The following is a 20043-nucleotide window of genomic DNA, read 5'->3' as shown; positions in this document are numbered from 1 at the left end:
GACTAGCAATGGGTTTACAGACAGAAGAGGTGGAAGAGTCATTAGTTTGACATATAAGCCTGAACTGGAGGAAGCTCTGTGACACCAGCCATAGCAGCAAGGAGGCTCACAAGAGAGGAGAAAGGTGAGCTGCCTGCTGCACCACTGGCATAACTGATTAACCTAAGGAACTAACAGAAGAAAAGGGAAGAAAATCAATAAAAGAGGGGGGAAAAAGGATGGATTCAACTCAAGCAGCTTATTAATTTGCGTGGGAGCAGGAAATGGATTAACTTTTGGAGAAGCAAGGAAAGAGGTTGAGAGTATAGACTAACCACATGGTATTACAGCAATGTTAAGGTCGAGGAAAGAGCATTGTTCAGTTTCTCATGACAAGTTTTCCTACACAACATTAGAAAGTGTTTTGTGCAGTATGACATCAGTGCGTAAATGCAGTAGCAGAGTGAACTGTTGTGGGGGAAATAAAATGAGACCTGGCAAGACAGCACATAAACAGCAGTTCTAGTGAAATGTGAAGATACATTGCTCGTTCGCTCTTGAAGCAATAAAAAATAAATAATTTTAAACAGTTCTTACTAATGTACTTTCAATACGCTCAGGGCATGTTCTCAGGTTAAGTAGATGCTACTGTCCTAAGAAATTTTGTCAATTTTTCTCCCATCTAGTGGGTTTTGAAACTTACTTGTCAGCCATTCAGGTAACCACGCAAACCCATCTCCTATTCAGCTTCTAATATGCTGGAAAACTATTCTCATACCACAATACAGGACTTGTGACAAACATATATGCACACATTCAAAATTAGGAACAGGAAAAAAGAATTCCATATATAGAATATATTTCTTCACAGCAAAATTTTTGACAATTTTGCAGCCAACATGCCAGTGTAATTGAATCAGTTCTCAAAATAAATCTTCCATATTCTGTTTAAGCCTTCATTTAGTTAAGTCAAACTTTGTTTCCTACTCAGGTAAAACATGTAACCTGCCATCTTCTCAGAGCAATCTACATTTCATTCAGTGAGGTGAGAATTAGTAGTAATAACTTTATCACCAGGAAGGTGATTTAAAATTCCCATTGCAGCCCTTTTTTATTAATACTTAGGCCAGGAAAGTTAATAATTTACTTAATTTGAAAGTGAAAATGTGGAGGTGAAGGTGTTTCGGGTTTTTTTAACCAGAGGACAATGCTATCATCTGCTTGCACTTCATGATTATAAAATACTAATGTGAAGAAAGTATACATTTGATTTTAAAAGAAACACCCTTTGGAATCCAGTTAATTCTCCAGTTCGCTTGCTTAGCAAGAACCACTTCCATATTCAAATATTTTCTCCAAGAAATAAAACAACTCCTATGAAAGCAGTATAATTCCACTGATACCCTCAAAACTAATAAGTGATTAAAAAAAAACTTACTCTGAAATCAAAATCACATAAATTTTAAAAAAAAAAAAGTCATCTGAAACATACAAACATACCTACACAAGGGAGGGAATAGCCAAGCTCCGGGTCATGGATGAACTGACGGTCGTTCAGCATAGTCACACAGTACAAATGGAAACAGTCCAGGCAAATGACATGGCGATGCACACACTGGAACACAAGCACAGGACTCCTGTTAAAAACAAAACAGTGAAAATGATGAGCAAGGACTGGACTGAACTCCACAAAAAGCTTCACTTCAAACTTATAATTTAATAATAATTTTTTCATTCATAATGCTCAAGGTTATCACATACATTAAATTAGAATTTAGCCTGGCATATTGCAGCACTTTTAAAAAGAGATGGTTTCTAAAATGAATCAGATATGAGGAAATGGAAGTTAAGCTTTTACTGAAAGTTGAAACTTTGAAACTGAAAACTGGAAAGAAGCAAGAAAAGTGCTTTAGTAACAGCAATCCTTTGTGCAAGGTGAGGAAAGATCACATATGGTAAAACATCAAATGGTGATAGGTAGGATAAAATAGAAATGTAACCAGCTAGGAAAACTAAATAGGATTTTGTGAAGACCACCCTGTGCCTTCAGTCTCTCAAGGCCACCATTTGAACTCTGCATAGAGGGCATTCCCTCAGTAATAATGAGTAAAGTAATTCAGCTTCTGTTCAGAGGTATGGGATTCATCTGAGAAAGAGACACCTAAACTTAAGTGCTGTATATAAATACCAACCCATATGCTGAGTGAGAAATTCCTGCTACAGTCAATATACTTAATGGAGGCTGGAGCTCATCAGCCTCCAGGTGTCTGTATTAGGGTGAGCTGAATCACCAGCTTGGCTCCATTGTCTGTATTGACTAAGTCTCCACGGACCACTATAGAAGTTCAGACACCTGCCACAGAGACAACTAAATATGGCTATCCTGAGCTTGACAGAATACTGCTTATGGACATACAGAGAGAAAACACTTGGAAGGAGTGAGGACAAACAGTTTTATTCCTGAGCTGGCCTGCACTCAGAAACTCTCCCTCTAGTGGTGGTCAGAGCAATGAGAGGCAGTGGTTCCAAAAATCCTGCCCAGGACCAGTACACTGGAGGTCAAAGAAAAATTGAGTAATACAGAAAATATTACATACGCATGAAATGTGCCTTCACTGCAGGAACACACTGAATTAACCTAACGGATTTGCTCTAATGTAATTTATCTTCTGCTAACTCCTGATGGATGTATCTTAACTGTCAATTCCAAAGTAATGCGTGTTCGACAATCCTGCTTGCTTATCTCTTATCCTTCAGGACTATTTTGAGACCTCAAGTCTCAAAATTGGAAAAATAAAGAGAGGGATGTTAAGCTGAACACAACAGCGAGACACCCATTCAAATCCTGAATTACTTTACTCCTTTAATTTGCCCGTGAGCAAACACAGGTAGAAATTTAACACAGTTAAATTTTTTTAGTAACTAGGAGGAAAAATAATTATTTTTAAAAACAAAGGGGGGAATTCTCACACATTCATGGTAATCCATGAGACAGATATTAAAATACATCAAATACAGCAAGATTTGTGATAAAAGATTAGATTTAGCAACACAGATATATCCTCTATAAAACCTGCTAGATGACGCTTTGAAAACTGACTGGAACAGTAAAACACCAAGCCCTCAGTGTGGGAATACAACTTCAAAATGTAATCAATAATTTCAGATACTATATTTAGATACAGCATTTAATCTTCCATGAAAATATGTTTTAACTTTGCACATACTATAGTATTCATGGTAGAGTGTTGGTATCTCCAAAAATATAATCTCTGTGTTTTAAGGATTTTGTTGAATAAAGCAGCTTAAAAACTGAATTAAATAAAACCTCCCCGTTACTAATCCTTATTAGTTGCCCACTTGCTGTTCTGAATGTACCAAATAATAATTTTAAAAAGACAGCTGTAAGGCAAAATGAGAAGCTCATCTATATCAGTTTAGCTCTGGATGGCCCCAAAATCATTACAGAGAAGTGGAGGAGTAGTTATCTAGTCCTGACAGTGCAAAAGTCCCCATGGCTAACCTGTCAAATGTAACCTTTAGAAAAACACATGAAAGTTTTCTTCCTGAAATGCAGCTATAATCAAATTTGCCCATACCTTTAATGGACACCTTACTTCTAGGGTTAATTGCTCTTTTTTATTGTGTCTGTATCTTGAGTATATTTTCTAGTTTCAAGGGAAGTTCCCTGGTTCTAAATTCACATTTCTCTGACCTTCATTTCAAATACAAAATGTATCTCATGTGTGGGGTGAGATCCACAAGAGAAAGCCATCAAAAGTGGAGCATCTTAAAGAACCCAGGCCAGAAGTGAAAACGGTGTTAATTAATATTTCCGCCTAAACTTGTATGAAACCAAGACTAATAGCACTTCATTATGCAAATGAACTACTATGATCAGTTTCTACTGTAAATTATTTTCTGGTAATTGATTTTTCTTCTTAATGTATTAAAACTGTTTGAAATCAAACTTATATTGTCCAGAAAGGGCACAGCCATATATGTACACATTTAAACTGCATCTTTAGGAACAATGTTAATCTTAAAACATGCTACTTTTTAACACTATCAGACTCCAAGCAATGTGTACAAGATAGATATAAACCTGGGTTCTGACTGTCACAAAACACACACTGTTACACTGTCCACTAATTTTGTAGCCCATGGTATCTGTGTCGTAAGGTTTTGAGAAACTCAATCTGTATGCACTACAAATTTATCAAAATTCATTTGGCATTGGAACAACCACTGCACTCCAACATTTGCAGATTTTGTATCAAAGGAACGTAATTCTAGTTTAAAAGAGGCATAAAAGTCTTGTTCCTGAGATCAGTAAAGATGAAGATGTAACTATTATGCTCATAATGCCCATATGAAGCTAGTAAATACTCATTTAGGATAACTCCAAGAATTATTGATAGAAGCCTTGCTTGAACCAAACACAATTTATTTTAGAAAGGAGTATTATGAAAGTAAAAAAAATTGCCATATAGTGTAACAAGGGCCTTTGCTCGATCTAACATTTGGCTAGTAATGTAAATCTGATATATATTTTAGAAGGTATCTCACAGGTTCCATTTACATAATGTGTTTGGCTGAATTAGAGGCTTCATGAGAATAATATATAAGAAAAATGTTTCTCACAGCAAGGGATAAATTGGTCCTTTTTGTTCACCAATTAGGATTGTAACCACTTTTAAAAATTGAAAATCCAACATTATAATGCATCACTGGAAATTTCCATAATAAGTCACTCGCTCTTGTGCTCAGATTCCTTTTCATTAGAATTTTATCAGCATGCATTGCCTTAAATGAAAAAGAAAGGAGACCCTAAATGTTTCTGCTTCATGTTACTACTGTTGGATAACTGTGTAGCACAAAAACAGCACAGATGGAAGGGCTTTCTGGTCCGTACACTCTTTCCTCCTTCTCCCCAAAGCAGCAAGATGCCGATAATTTTCAGGTAGACTACCACAGTATACCAGCTAAATAAAGATATGAAGACTTGATCTTACTTAAGATAAGAAGGCCTCTGGAAAATAAATTGTTCTAGTATATCTCAAAATCTCATGAGGATTATTAGTGTATTGATAGTGAGTCCAATGGCTATGCATGTGAGGTGCTACTTAGCATAAGGAATTATTTGTAGACATAACAGTGGATAAGTTGATGTGTCTTTCAATGGCTACAGAAAAATACATGGGGCAATTAGTCCCTTGCTTGGTCTTTTCATATTTTGAAAAAAACTAGACTCAATAAACGTTAAACAGCACACCACAAATTTCAGACCATTATTTTTTTAGAAAATGTGAGTAGTCACAGTCTGAAGCACTTCAGAGCAAGGAATATATTTGAGCCTGCAGTAATATGTGAAAATCACATTGGACAAATCTGTGAAACCCCCTTGAGGTCATTTCTAGGTGACAGTTGGATTTTTCTCACCTCAATCTCAAAATCTTAACCAAATAATAATAAGAAAACCTTACCAGATGTCTGTAAGGCTGCCTTGCTGGGATTACAGTCAGCGAAGCAAAAACAGCCATGTGGGATTCATTTCTGTGCAGTAAATAAATATGAATGCACACAGCTATATCACAGCCTTTAACCCCACCTGTAAGTACTATATTTATCATAACACACTTCTGCATTTCTAGCACATTTTTCCACTTTGGAAATCTTCCTGCACTTCAAAAAGCTTTCTATATAAGTACCATGAAATAATTTCATTTATAAATGGATCTCTATGTCATTCCGAAATGGATTTTTGTTAAGTTTCAGGTCAATAGCATTCAAGAAAAGGTGAATCACTGAAAAAAATGTGTAAAGAAAAAAAAAAAGGAAAGTATAAACTTTGGTGACACAGACACTACAGGCACTCTTCTGCTTCATAAACAATCAAAGTAATTAAACAGAAATACTGTCCTTGCTGCCCTGCTCAAGGTAGCAAGGGCTCTACCCTTGTTGCAGAATGGAATTACAGTGTCTAAATAAGCCAAATTATTCATCCATCACATGGCTTCCTCATAGAACCATATATAAGAAGAATATAGTCTTTTAATTCATACAAAGCTGGTGTCACATCTGGCTTTCCTGTCTACCACATACATTACACCATCTTATTCAAAACTATGGAAAGAATTGCCAGTTTATGACGGTTTAAGTGCATGGTTTTCTTACCATGAAAATATTTCCAAGTACTTTTTCATCGAATATGTTACTAAAATCCATTAGAAAGATGCTACTACGTATATAAAATAGGAATATAGAAAATATAGAAAAATTACCACAGTGATTTATGATTTAGAACTTACGCAGTTTGGAGGAAAGTACAGCAGCAAATCTTGCTTTCTAATGAGCAATATGTGATTATGAATAGAAATAGTGCAGTTGCAGGCAACCTGTAAGTAACAATGCAGGCCCCAAATATTTACGAAAGAGTAGGCATCTAAAATGGGTATCAAGACCTTACAAGAGAAAAGAAAAAATTATAAAGTACTAAGAAAGAAATATCACTGATATGACTTTGCAGTGAAGTATCCATTTTTCACAGACTTTTAGGACCACAAAAAAGTACATCCCTGCTTTTCCTTTCCTAAGGGATAAAAATAAATCTTTACACAGACTATGCTAATCAAAAAACTCAGTATACATAAACACAGTATTATCACAAAACTGACCCGTTAAATCCCTTAGAACAACAACAAAAAAAGATTTTTTTTTTTTTGTCTTTGATCACTTGCTACACAATGCATCAAAGGTCATGAAGTGAAGGTTATGAACAGCATGTGACATCACTATGTGTGCTTAAATTTTCTGGCTGTGCTTCTGTACAAAAATGTATTCTGATCCACAGCTGTTAACTTAAAGGGGCATCAGCAAGTGAAATCTGACCTATTTTCTCTTCTATTATGTTACATGTTTTCCTCTAAAATGTGCTTTCATGTTTCTTATTTCTATTGGAAGGCAGCGCCAAGAGGCCAGAACCCCGAAACAGCCTGACAGTAATAAACCAGAATATAAGAGAGAAAAACAGGCATGCTTAAAATTAGTACACATGATGGCAAGTACTCCTTTCAGCAGTGTTCCTGTTAACTCTGTTGTTAAGGTTTTTTCCAGGCTATGGAAGTGACACACTTTATTGCCTATAAAACTCTGATCACTGTGGCAGGCAACAGCATCTGCCTCCTGAGGACACAGGCAAGGGAATTCTATGTTACATGTAGTGGTACATTCATATTAGCACCTGGTATTATACATGTGCTATGCCTGCTTGCTCAGACATGCCTTGTATGAGCTCCATGTTCAGACACAATAACCACCCTTGGACTAACAGTTGAATCTTACCATATCAGGAGTAGACAGTCACTGGGTTGGAGGAGAAACTTCCTGTAATCAATCAGATTAGCTGTTTACAGTGCTCCTCTGCACAGCAAATAACTAATAAATCAGTCATGCTTTGAAAGCAGATCAGTAGAACCTGCTCCTTTTCCTTCATCTGTCCTTTTAATACCTCACCAATGCTCCAGTGGAGAGAAAAGGAAAAGATCTCAGCAATGGAAGCAAAAGATGACAAATGTGAACAAAGCAAGCAGCCCATGAACTGCCCTAACCCAAGCTTGCTGGTTACCCTTTGTAGCTTGCTGACCTCCAGCTTATTGTGAACCAATTCATCCATACTGGCTCTTTTGTATGCAGTGACCTTCCAAACCCATGTCACTTGTACCCTCAGCTTTTGCTACCCAAGGCTGGCAAATGCTGCTTTCACGCTTCCCTGGATTTCGGCTGGCTCACAGCAGATTTTCCTATGCCCCGAGGCAGCACCCAGCATTTAGCAGCACAGTCAAAACTGCATATCACTGACAGTCTATAGCAGTTTGCCCAAGGATCCTTCCTTTCACAGGCTCCTAACTTTCTGACTAGAGATACTTGAGTTTGATAGATTAGAGACATAGTCAGAAATCAGTCTAGTTTGGTTTTCAGGAAAAAAAAATCATCAAGGCAACTAATGAAGTTGGGAGAATGATAGAATATCACAACAAGAGGAAGAAGAGCTAACTCAACCTGTACAAACAGCACCATGTGATCTTTCAGGAATTAAGAATGAATAAACGAAAAAAGTCAAAATGCCTTTGCACCCTAATGGCTTCTTATTCTACTGATTGGTCCCATTGGATCTACTGAGGTCCCATTGATTTCTTTCAAGAATTGAAACCTTATTTGGTTTTACTTTCTACAGTTATGCTAGTAAAATTAACATTGGCAGCAAATGTTCTTATGCCACAGGAAAAGAATATTGGATATAATCTTAAGGCATGTTATCATATTATACTCTTCATTCCCTGGGACTCCAGGAGGGACCAGGACTTTTGGATACAGTCTGTCACCACTGTGTAAATTTCAGTTATTCTGTTCCAGTTAGCTTTGAAAATACACCCTGGAGCATGACCTTTTGGATTGTATTCCTCAATATATATAAAAGAAATAAAGATTGGGAAAAAAGGAAAGAGAGAAGGGGAGAAGAGGGGAGAGGAAAGAAAGACATAAGAGGGTGCAATTATCTGAGAACACCTCCTACATCAGCATCTCCATTCAAAGGGAAGAAGAGCAAGCCTTGGGCTAGTAAGTCTCATAGAAAGCATTCTGACTTGGCAGATTTTAAGTGTACAAAGTAGTCAATTACCCTTAAAAATCTGAAGAAAATAGTTTGCGAAAATTATAGAAAATTATACTAGCAGTGAAGATGGCTTCTTTATGTCATATTCATATTGTGAATTTTTGTTTCTGATCTTATTATGGCCTTTTGTCACACCTGTGGAATTTAAATGCCCAAACATGCACGCAACTCCATGTTTAAATTTCATTAACCTCCTCCATCTTTTCCCTGCATGTCAACCTCCAGTACATAAAAGAGTAAATGGAATCAGCTTTCTAACCAGGAAAAGAAACAACAAACACCACATACTCCCACACCCAAATTAAGTTGTAAAACCAAACAAATTATTATAAAGTTTGGGAAGTATAATTTCTGAATTTGTAACTGGGCCAATAAAAATATGCAGAAAAATTCTAACGATTTATAGATAAAAACTCAAAAGAGGACTCTGGAAGCTCGAATAATTTTAGGTGGCTGTTTTCTATTTAATCTCAGCACACATTTTCATTAGTTTTGTACTGCCTACTTGGAGGCTGGCTGGTCCTCTTTGTGCCTGTTCTTTCAAGGAATTACCGTTTCTATTAGGTCTCAGGTAATGTACTGCTCTTTGTACAGAAGTATTCTGGAAAAATATTCTCCCTACCTGACCTAATAAATTGTGCAACACTTCGGAAGACTGTCATTAATCCAAGTATAATATTGCATTTCTATAGAATTCCAGATCTTGATATCTGAACAATACACAAAATATAGGTGAAAGACAATAACTAATAGGCACTTGTGAGATTTGTTCCTCTTCTGCACTTACTGAATATTGCAGGAATGGAAGAAAGGGTATTCATAATACTGTTTTACAATATCATCTCTGAAAATCCTGTGCAAGCTGTTTGTGATGCCAACAAGAACTAACTTATGAAAGAAAACACATTGTAAGAAAAAAATTGTGGTGGCATTTCCTCTGTTCTTTAAGCAGATCAGGTTTTTAGTTAATGAAATAGTGAATGTCACAGAACTTATATGAAGACACTTGCTGGAAAAAGAGTGTTTCCAAAAGGGCATATGTCTCGGGAAGCATCACTAATACTTCATTTTGGTCCAACTTTCCCTTGCTTTGATGAAACAGTTTACTGCCTACCTCACACTTAGCTACTTACACGGACTGACAAATGGTGAGGGAAAAGGAGTATGGATTTTTCATCTTACCTCTTCCTTGTCCTCATTGAGTATTTGCCTTAAGAGGACAAAGCAAGACAAATCTACAACTTTCTTGGATGCTATATAATAGCCACAATTGTCAGCACTAATGAATATTTCTCACATCTCATGTCTATCCCAGAACACCTAGGTCATTCCCACAGAGATTATTCATACTGACTCCTCTGTTACACTCTCTCTCTGTTAGAAGAAGTAACCTGGCCTTGGGAGAGAAGACAGATTATAGGTAGAAATTTGATACATATCCCAGTATTTCAGAGAAATAAAGAATAAGAAAGATAAATTCAAAAATATTAGTGGGCATTTACTAAGGTAAGTTTCTTTTTACCTTAAATTTTCTTTTGACCATTCCCTTGACACACCATATCTAGCTGGGGTCTGGATTACAGTCTAGCTATCGGAAAAAAAAGAGTAGTAAAAAGAGTAAGGAAATAGAATGGAAAACAAGGAAACCAATACTTTACATAGTAATAAATAAATAAAACTCATTTAACACGTGATATAATATCCTGGGGATGCCCTGCAACGCTTATGGATAATATCACTACTTAACTTCATGGTCCACCTATTCACAGGCTAATAAAACCATAAACTATACAAAGGAAGCTTTCATTACAAATGGTGGATTCCTTCCATTACAATGACAAAGAGAGTATATTTGTATATGGGGTCTAACAGCTGGCTGAGCCCTAAGAATCTGTACACTAAAATGTGTCCAAGGAATACATTTGGACTCTGTGACAAAACCCTTCCTTCTTTTGTTCAGGGAACAAAGCGAGATACATTATTACTCAAAACATACTGACAAAACAAACAAACAAGAAAGCATCACTTAATTCAAAATGTAGACTGAAATAACAAACATTTCCCAATAGAAATGTTTCTGAAATTCCTGCATTTTCTCTGTTTCAAATTATAGAACAGCACTTGAAAAAAATGTAACCCCACCTTGGTATTTACCAATGAACATTGGAAATTAGATCACTCACCAGTCCCTATCCTTTACTATTAAGCGAAACATTCATACTAAAGTCCTTTTTCTAATAATTTCAAATATTATATATGAAAATTGTACTCCATGGTATATTTTTTAGAGTTTTTATAGTCACAAGTTCTTAAAAAATCATCATTGCTTAAAAGAGAATGACATTTACCTACTTTGTTTCAAAAAAATGCCAAACAAATCAGGACAAAGGGAAATTACTTGATTGGATTTTGGTTTTTACTTTAGATGCCATGCAGAAATAACCTCTGAGATTAAGATTGTGCATGGTAAAAAATAAACAGGGGTGTTTTTGTGTTAGCAATCAAGAGAAAAGTACATTTGGTAGACTGTAGTCTGTAGATTCTGTCAGATAAAATAAGGGGAAAAACTGGAATACATGAATGCAGATTTCCTGGTTCGAAACCCTTAGAGATGCTGAGGAAAAAGCTTTAACTATGAAGTGAGTCTCATTCCTTTGATATGTTTCAAAACAATCTAAAAGGCCACATGGTGGATGGCTCCATTCACAGAATAAACTGCAAAAACTTCTATGGCATATTAAATTCCATATTCTAAGTTACAACTCATGTACATGGCTCATGTAAAACATTATTCAACTACACTATTACTGAGTTTACATGTAACAATATTCAGAAAGGAAATGTCAATAGATTTTTGATATTTAATTTTTAAATAATTTAAATTCATGTATTTTCTAGCATATATATCATTTACTGTCAAACTCTGGTCTCACAAAGACATAAACTTTTCTGGTAATGATGAAGAAAACCTTGAAATTCAGTGATGAGAATTGGAGGGCATGTAAAAATGCAGCTGTGCAAATTATGTTAACAAGTGGGGACAGTAAGAGAACAAACTTGTCTAAGTCATACATCCTCCTCTCGGTGTCATGTCATGTATTTGAAAGTAGTTCATGCAGAGGATTTATGCTTTCTTTGAGAGATAGGGTGCTGTCTTGAGCTCAGCCCCATTTATATCTAAACAGATGAACATAGCATAGACTTTGATTAACACGAAAGCAGAGACTGAATCTGGTAGAAATTTGGTGCTGCTTCTCTGAAGTTATGACAGAAATGCATTTGGTTGCAGTCTGCAAAAGAAAAATTATATGAGGGCAAAGAAAAAACTACACAGAACACTGGCAGTTAAGTTTCCAAAATGACTATTAGAAAAGTTAAGACTTTTGCCACTTCTTTCCTAGATCTGATTCTGTTTGCTTATAATCAATTGCTAAAATGTCATTTACTGTATCCGACCACAATTTGGTCTTACACATCTTTGAATAACTACAAAGATATAACTCTGTGTGAAAAATAGTATCTTATATTGACAGGAGCAGACCAGGTGTCTTAATCACAACTAAAAAAAATTAATTGCACAGCAGCTGCATATAGAAAACATGTTTGCACCTGTACATCTGCTTATTTTATGTGGAAAACATTCTGCTTTAGCATTTATTGGACATATTTGCATTTTTAAGGGGAGGATGACAGCAATTTCAATTTTGAAATAAAATTAACTTAGAAAAGTTTTACCCAAACTTCCTTATCTGTAAAACCCATACCTTTCCCCCTCCACTCCAAACATCACAATAAAAATCTTTTTCATACTACTTATTCAGGGGTTTGGGGCACTGGTTAAGGCCAGTGAATCTCACTGCTATGCTCTGCCTGGCCTTATTTAGAATTTAGAATCAGAGAGAATAAAAGTTCATCAACCAAGTTAAAGCTTTAAGTGCAATAAAGCACCATTTTTAGGATGCTCACAGTACTACATCCATGCCAGGCTTCCTAGCAATTACATCTTTGGCTAACAGGTACTGGAGCTGATTCTGCTTCAGGTACTGGAGCTAATTCTTCTTCATTCCTCCTTTGTGGCAACTTCATACCCTGCAGGCAATGTGCAGACCGAGAAGGAAAAAACAAAGGAACAAACCAAAACCAAAACCAAAACCCCAAAACCAACCAACCCAACAAAAAACACCAAAAACCAAAACCAACCAAAACAAATACAATCCCTGAAATGACAATTACTAGGAATAGTCATCAATCCAAGTGTATGGATTCAATACAAAGCTCTTCCAGAAACAGCCAAACCCTGTGAGGATGATTGATCTTCCCAAGAATATTCGGGCCAATTCTTATCAAAACTGACTCACACATTCCCCATTATATAAGGTAGCAATTATGTTTCCCACTCTGTCTTACATTAGCTAGCCTGACAGTGATCCGTTCAGCCATGTGTGATTCATTAGGTTTGCCTTCTGTTTCTAAACACGAGCTATTGAAGAGAGCAGCCCTTGAACCCCAGTCTGCTTTGGCGAAGTGTGAGAAGTCAATGACATTTCCTTGTCTTGTGGCATCAGAAACGCAGCAGCCTCCTGGCGCTCTGAATCACCACACCACACGTGCTCAGCTGAGCACTGGAGCGACACAGGTTTTATAAATAGTGCCTATACAGGGTTTCAGTGTACTTGTGTAAAGGACCTTTTTATTTGAGGGTTGGCCTCACTACAGACAGCCTTGTTACACGGGGTGAGGTTTATCGGATTAGAAGCAACACTGTTAGTATTCAGGACACATTTCCAAGTGCATATGACATGTCAGCTGCTTACATATCTTCCAATTCCGCTTCACATATTCCTTTTAAAGTTAAACATGAAGTGACAGAAGTGTAGAAATATCTGTGTCCTGCACTCTGTGAACATAACAGCTAAAAAAACCACCTTGACATGTCAGCTGACAACAGAAAAAATATCCCTGATCTCTGCTGAGGTATTGTGATTCTAACATCAACTACTTGTAACAGAGAGAACTGAAAATATAGAATCATGAACTTCACAATTAAATACATGCATATAAAAAGCATGAAGAATTTTGTTTGCATGCCCCTAGTCACAGTTTCAGTCTTTGCTCCTCTTTCTGTGTCTGTACATTTACTTACTCCACTTTACAGAGACATCCCAGAGATCTAAACACAGGGCTAGCTAGTTCTTTATTTCATGCATTTGTAGCTATTTTCTTTTAAAAGATACTTTCCTGTATCTTCCATTGACAGATACAACACTTTCAGCAGCTAGTTCTTCCATCATTTGAATAAATGAAGCACTCCCTGCAACAACTCCGGTTCCCTCCAAGATTAATTCTCTACTATTTACTTTTTTTCTCTCTTTATCCTCCAGATTCCTCCTTCAACAGCTCTGTAGTTCTACTTTCACCTCTTGTTTTCAAATCAAGGCCAGCTTTATGATCTTCAGTTTCTTTGGGGCCAGTAATCTAGTCCAACAAAAGAAGACGACCCTGCCATGAAAGTGATGCTACATGACACTTTTCTTATTAGACTGATTCTGTATTTACTGAACAAACTCCAATTTTCTAGAAACACATTGGTAACAGTTTTAAATTAATTTATGATAAACACAGCATGTTGTACAGTGTCAAAGGATTTCTTCTCAGTGTTATTCACATTTAATTTTACATTCAATTAACTACCAAGAAACTTTTTACTTTTTAGTATTCAATTTTTGAGAAGCTGTATCATGAAATAAGATCTTTTGTTTACCTAATAGTTGGATGATAAGGTTGGTTATGCTTTAAATATACACTGCTGGAGGGTGTGTGGGAGAGTTTGGGGGGTGGAAATGAAGCTGTACATCTTTAAAAGCTACAGATGCCCACATGACCTTCAACATCCTGTACATGCTGTGAATTGCATGGGAGACATTTGTTATGTACCTTGAAAGGTGAAGAGCTCCAGCAACCTTGTCGAGATTCTTATCTGTACTCAGAGGATGGGGTCTAATTTTAATTTTGCTTAGTTCTGCATTAATTGTAACTGACTACATACTGAGGACAGTGAAACTGTAGTCAGCTGTAAAATCAGTGGGAGGTCAAAATTTTCTGGTAAACAAGGTATCTGCAACTCTCTCATGATGTTTCTCAAATAACGGGTCACAAGTGGAACAACTGGGAAATTGCCATAAAAATAGCACATGTTAATGGAACAGTCTTAAGGAGGACAAAATCTTCAGTCAGGTGTTACAGGTAACGGCAGTGCACATTTTAAAGATAAGATGAAAGGAGACCTATTACAAAAATACTTGTCTTTGAAACGGGCAAAGAGGACACCTAAAAAGTTTGAGCAACTCATACCTAGCCATTTTATTCAATTCACTTGCTTTTCTTTTATTATTTGCTACAGTTATTTGTATAACCATCTTATATTCTAAAAGGTCACTATTCTTATCTGTCATGGATATTGCAGAAAAGTCTAGCTGAGATAAGGCTAATGCACCTGTTTCTGAGAAGCAAATGTTCAAATGTTTTCTGATGGTAATATTAATGCTCCACAGTAGAGGTGACACTTAATCACCCTACACATAAACCATGTGCAGTGCAATATACAGCCTTGGCTGCAGTACCCACGAGACGGTGGAATTCTGGATCCTGAAAGGAGGAAGCAGGACAAAATGCAAGATTACAACCCTGGACTTCAGGAGAGCAGACTTCAGCTTCTTCAAGGATTTAGTTGGAGAAGTCCCATTAGATAAAGCCCTGGAGGGAAGAGGGGTCCAATAAAGCTGGTTAATATTGAAGGATCACTTTCTGTAAGCTCCAGTGGTCCATCTCAATGCTGAAAGTCATGCAAAAATACAAGGAGGCCCACACGGATGAACATGGAGCTACCAGGAAAACTGAGACATAAAACAAGAGTCTATAGAAAGTGGAATCAGGATCAGATAACATGAAAGGAATATGGAAGCACTGCCCAAGCATTCAGCTAGGAAACCCAAGGACTACTTGGAATTGAATGTGTTGAGATGTCAAAGGCAACACGTAAGACCGATGTATGTGGCAAAAATACAAAGTCCTGCACCTGAGAAGGAATAACCCCAGGCACCAGTATATGATGGGAGCCAAACAGAAAGAAAACAGCTTTGCAGAAAAGCGCCTGGGGCTCCTGGTGGACACTGAGTTGAACATGAGTCAGTCTCTTGCCACAGAGATAGCTATTGATATTGTGGACTACATTAGCAGGGGTGTTGATCCTATTGCTCTACTCAGCACTGATGAAACACACCTGGAATGCTGGGTCGAGTTCTGTGCTGTCCAGTACAAGAAAGGCATGGAGCTACTAGAAAGATTCCACAAAAAAGGCCATTAAAATGATTAATGGATTGAAGCATCTCTCATAGGAGGAAAGGCTAAAAGAGCTGGGACTGTTTATCCTGAGGAAGAAAAGCTCCAGGGGAATCTCATCAACGTACAGATATCTGAAGGGAAGGTGTAAAGAAGATGGAGTCAGGCACTTTTCTGTTGTGCTCAGTGACAGGACCAGAGGCAAAGGGCACAAACTGAAACACAGGAGCTTCTGTCTAAACATAAGGAGGAACATTTTTACTATGAAGATGACCAAGAACTGGTACAGGTTGCCCAAAGAATTTGTGGGGTCTCCATCCCTGGAGATATTCCAGAGCCACCTGGAAATGGTCTTAGCAAACTAGATGATCCTGCTTGAGCAAGGGCCTGGAACAGACGACCTCCAGATGTTCCTTTTAACCTCAACCAATTTTTGAGTCTGTGATTTTGTGAATAAGATATTACAATACAGTAGAACAAATAAAGCTAAAAATTACAGTAGGTCATAAAAGTAGTGCAGAATTGCACTGTTCATTAATAAAAGACAACTAAATATAACTGAATATTGCAACCCCAATCTGAAGAGTGTGTAAAAGGGCTCTGGGTTCTGGACAATGTACTATTTAAACAGAAGAGAGGTATAAGAGAGGATTATTTTATTTTGTTCATGTTGGGATGGTATATACTAACTTTAGCAAGCACAGTATCCTTTCACTCCCATGAGAAACAAAACCGCTTGCAGGGCTCCTCTGTACCCTTGTTTAATCTGTGACACTGCAATTGGAATTTGTCACTCTAGGAGCTACATTTGATGTTACAGCCTGAAGCAGAGCTCAACCAAAATAAACAATCTGCTCTATTCTGCTTAGACTAATACGACAGTGATGTAAGCCCCAGCACAGTGGAAAATGCATAAATGGGCTGCCACACAGCACACACACGCATAGAAACAGCAACACAGCTCAGAAGTTTTATTACTTATACACATCGTGTGTAAGAAGCCTTGCTTGGACTTTGGCTGTGCTATGCAACAGTATTTTTTCTGTGTGTTAATGTGGAAAATATGCTTATTGTTTCAAATGGCCCTAGGAATTTTGTGCCACACTGAGAAAATATCTTTATCTTGAAAAAAATAAATTAGTTGAGTCAAGAATTTGTTCCATGACAACCTGCACACAGTTATTAGGGTGGGAGAGCTGAAAAGGATTATTTTATCATAAACATCCCACAGTGACACAACTGCGCAAATATTTGTCCCAATAGCTTGTGTGTGAATACAGTATTTTTTGTTCCCTCTCTGCCTTTCTCTGGTTTTTGATTTAGGGCCTCTGGAGCTTTGCCAATGCTAGGCTGTTCGTTCCACTTGCACATACAGGCTCATTAATGCAAATAGTCACGTTGAAGCCCTAATCTGGTTATTCCTTCTACTCAGGATCACTTGATCAGAAGGAGGATGGGGAGGAAAATGCTGTACATAATTCTGTTAAATTCGTCAGCCACAATGGCTGACCTCAAATCTAGAGTCTTACATGCAGTCATTTTTCCTTTTCTCTGTCCCCAAGCTAAGAGAGCTCTGCAAAGGCAACTGACTGAGCAGGTCACATTTTTCTATAAAGATACGAGAGGTTATCTTGTTCAAGTAATTTTATTTCAGGAAAAAAAGAGGATGGAGTGAAAAGGAAAGCAACAAGGTCACTTCAATAACATCACAGAATATTTTCTAACTGTCTTACTTTCTTATATTTTCAGCCTCAAAGATGCATTTTCACATAGAGCATTTTTATTTAAAAAGACAAGAAAAAACAGCATCGACACAAAAAAGATAACTATGTGTATAAAGCAGCTCGTGAAAGTTAAGGGTCTAAGAACAAAACGCCTTTTCTCTCCACATCAGGTACAATTTATATGGCCCTAGTGCAATGTTTCCCATACCATTCTGCCAGTGACCTCACCTCGCATCTGTAAAATCATTTTCTCAAAGGATACGAGGCTATCTGTTCCGGGTGAGAGCTCAGCTCCTGTATTTCTTTTTATCAGAGACCTCTACATGAGCCTAGCTGAAGTGTAACAGCTAAAATTTAAAATTAATGCTATGGAAGACACTTAAGAATCAGTGGCCACTCTTCAATATTTTGCAGAGAAACAGCCGGCCATTTATGAACACCCTGCTCTTCTCCTTTGCCCCTGCCTTGCTGACAGCCCAAACTGCGAGGTGATTACTTCCTTGCACTGGCAAGGCAGGGTTCAGCTCCCAGCTGCCAGTTTGGACTGTGCCATAGGACCACAGCACTGCAATATTAGCAAGCTTAAAAATCGCCTTGATTTTTTGAATTCTTACTTTAAGCAGCTTCTTCCACTACATCCTACTACTAAGGGCACTGTGCTTTGAGTGCACTTGTTTATATTCTGAAGCTGTATCTCAGACTGGATGTGGGTATTTCCCAAATCCTCCCTTCCCCCATCAGCAGATTCAGTCAACAGAGATACTCGGGTCTACCCCTAGATGGAGATACTGTCCGCAAGTCGCTGCGCTGGGATTACAAATTCAACTCTCTGAGAACAAGAAACTAAAATTAAGTACTGACTATTTATTAATCTCCAGGTAATTTATGAACCCCCCTCACCCTTCATACATACTTCTCTGGCCTGGGCTGGCACACATCAGGGATCATATTAAAGCCTTTAACTCTCTCTCATCCCTTTTCTATCCTGCATCAACAGCTATTTTCCAATCACATAAAACTCCGAAAGGAAGAGCTAACGGCTGCTCAGAGAAAGCTCTGGATGCTTCCTAGTTTAGGAGCAGACAGCAAGTGATGCAGGGACAATGCTGTCATCACGAGAACCTATACTGACATGTTTCAACAAGATATAATCATGTAGAAAATACATAGGGGATGCATGTATTAATTTTTCTGTTTAACTCACATAGCACATTTATTACCATGCAAGTTATTTTCTTCATATTATTTTCTATTTTCAGCTTGACACTTTTCTTAGCTGGTTGCAACTAACTGAAAAGTCAAAACAAATCCCTAGAGAATATGCTTGTTATCCTAACAAATTAATTTTATTATTTTTTCCATGTTTTTAGCAAGATCTCAAGAGTGATTTCACATAGCAGAATGAACTGTGATCAAACAATTCGGTTTGCATATTTACAAGTCCTTTTCCACTTCATTGCATTGTGAACCTGTTTCATGCTGACCTGCCCTTCTTAAAGTCATTTCCATTTACAGTAAGAGTGTAACTCACTGACACATAAATTGGAGATATTTTATATCCACTATGTGCAAGTATAAATGGACAAAGACAAGAAGTAAAGAATTCATTCCTCTATGATTACTAATCTGTGCCAAAGTGATTATTATGCTATTTTTTCCACTCTAAATTGAGAGAGAGAGATTCTGCAGTTTGTTTCCCAGAACTACTTCTAGAAAGTCTGTATATTCAGCTTTACATAAAACAAATTTATGGGAGAGTTGTTAGTACTGTTGTACAAGAGGATAAAATGATTCCACGCTAAGCAAATAAAAAAAAAAGGAAAGAAAAAATGAAAAGGAATAAAGAACATGCATAGTGGAACAAAGCAGACAATCAAATAGAAGTAGACAGAATAATTATAGATGTCTGAATAACACTCCAGATGGCATTTTGGGCATCACAGTTAACAAGCAGACTGTTTCAGGGGACCAGCATGTTAGCACATTATTGCAACAACTGGAAACCAGCAGCTGAAGCATGTCTGCCTGATTATCCAGGGAGCAGGCTACATGCAGCAGCCAAAACAACAACAAAAAAATATATTGTCTGGATGCTTACTGGTATCACAGGTTCAGGAACCCATTTTTCTTAACCATAACATGCTTGAAAAAAGTTACCACAGACATGACTAACACTCACTTCATGAGGAAGTGGTCTTAGGCCAGTTAATCTGGTCTAAGTTTGAGCATTCAGAAAAGGTATCTTTTTGGCATTAATTACCCCATCTATACACTTACATTAAAATTTTTACAATTCTGCTCAGATGAAAATCAATCTGTTCCTTATGC

At 37.2% G+C, this 20043-nt stretch overlaps 1 protein-coding gene across 3 annotated transcripts in view; it reads right to left on the bottom strand.

The window, feature by feature from the left end:
- The window catches only part of PRKN (parkin RBR E3 ubiquitin protein ligase), a 782243-nt gene that overhangs the window by 280896 nt on the left and 481304 nt on the right, over positions 1-20043 (bottom strand). For all 3 annotated transcript variants that reach the window (XM_064648967.1, XM_064648968.1, XM_064648969.1), the window contains one exon: positions 1480-1616. In XM_064648967.1, coding sequence (XP_064505037.1) covers positions 1480-1616 — 137 coding nt within the window. The remainder of the gene's footprint in view (positions 1-1479; positions 1617-20043) is intronic.

Source organism: Pseudopipra pipra, chromosome 3, assembly GCF_036250125.1.
Source record: "Pseudopipra pipra isolate bDixPip1 chromosome 3, bDixPip1.hap1, whole genome shotgun sequence".
Taxonomy (NCBI): Eukaryota; Metazoa; Chordata; class Aves; order Passeriformes; family Pipridae; genus Pseudopipra; species Pseudopipra pipra.
Note: the sequence above shows the minus strand (reverse complement) of the source record. Positions and strands in the feature narration are given on the sequence as shown.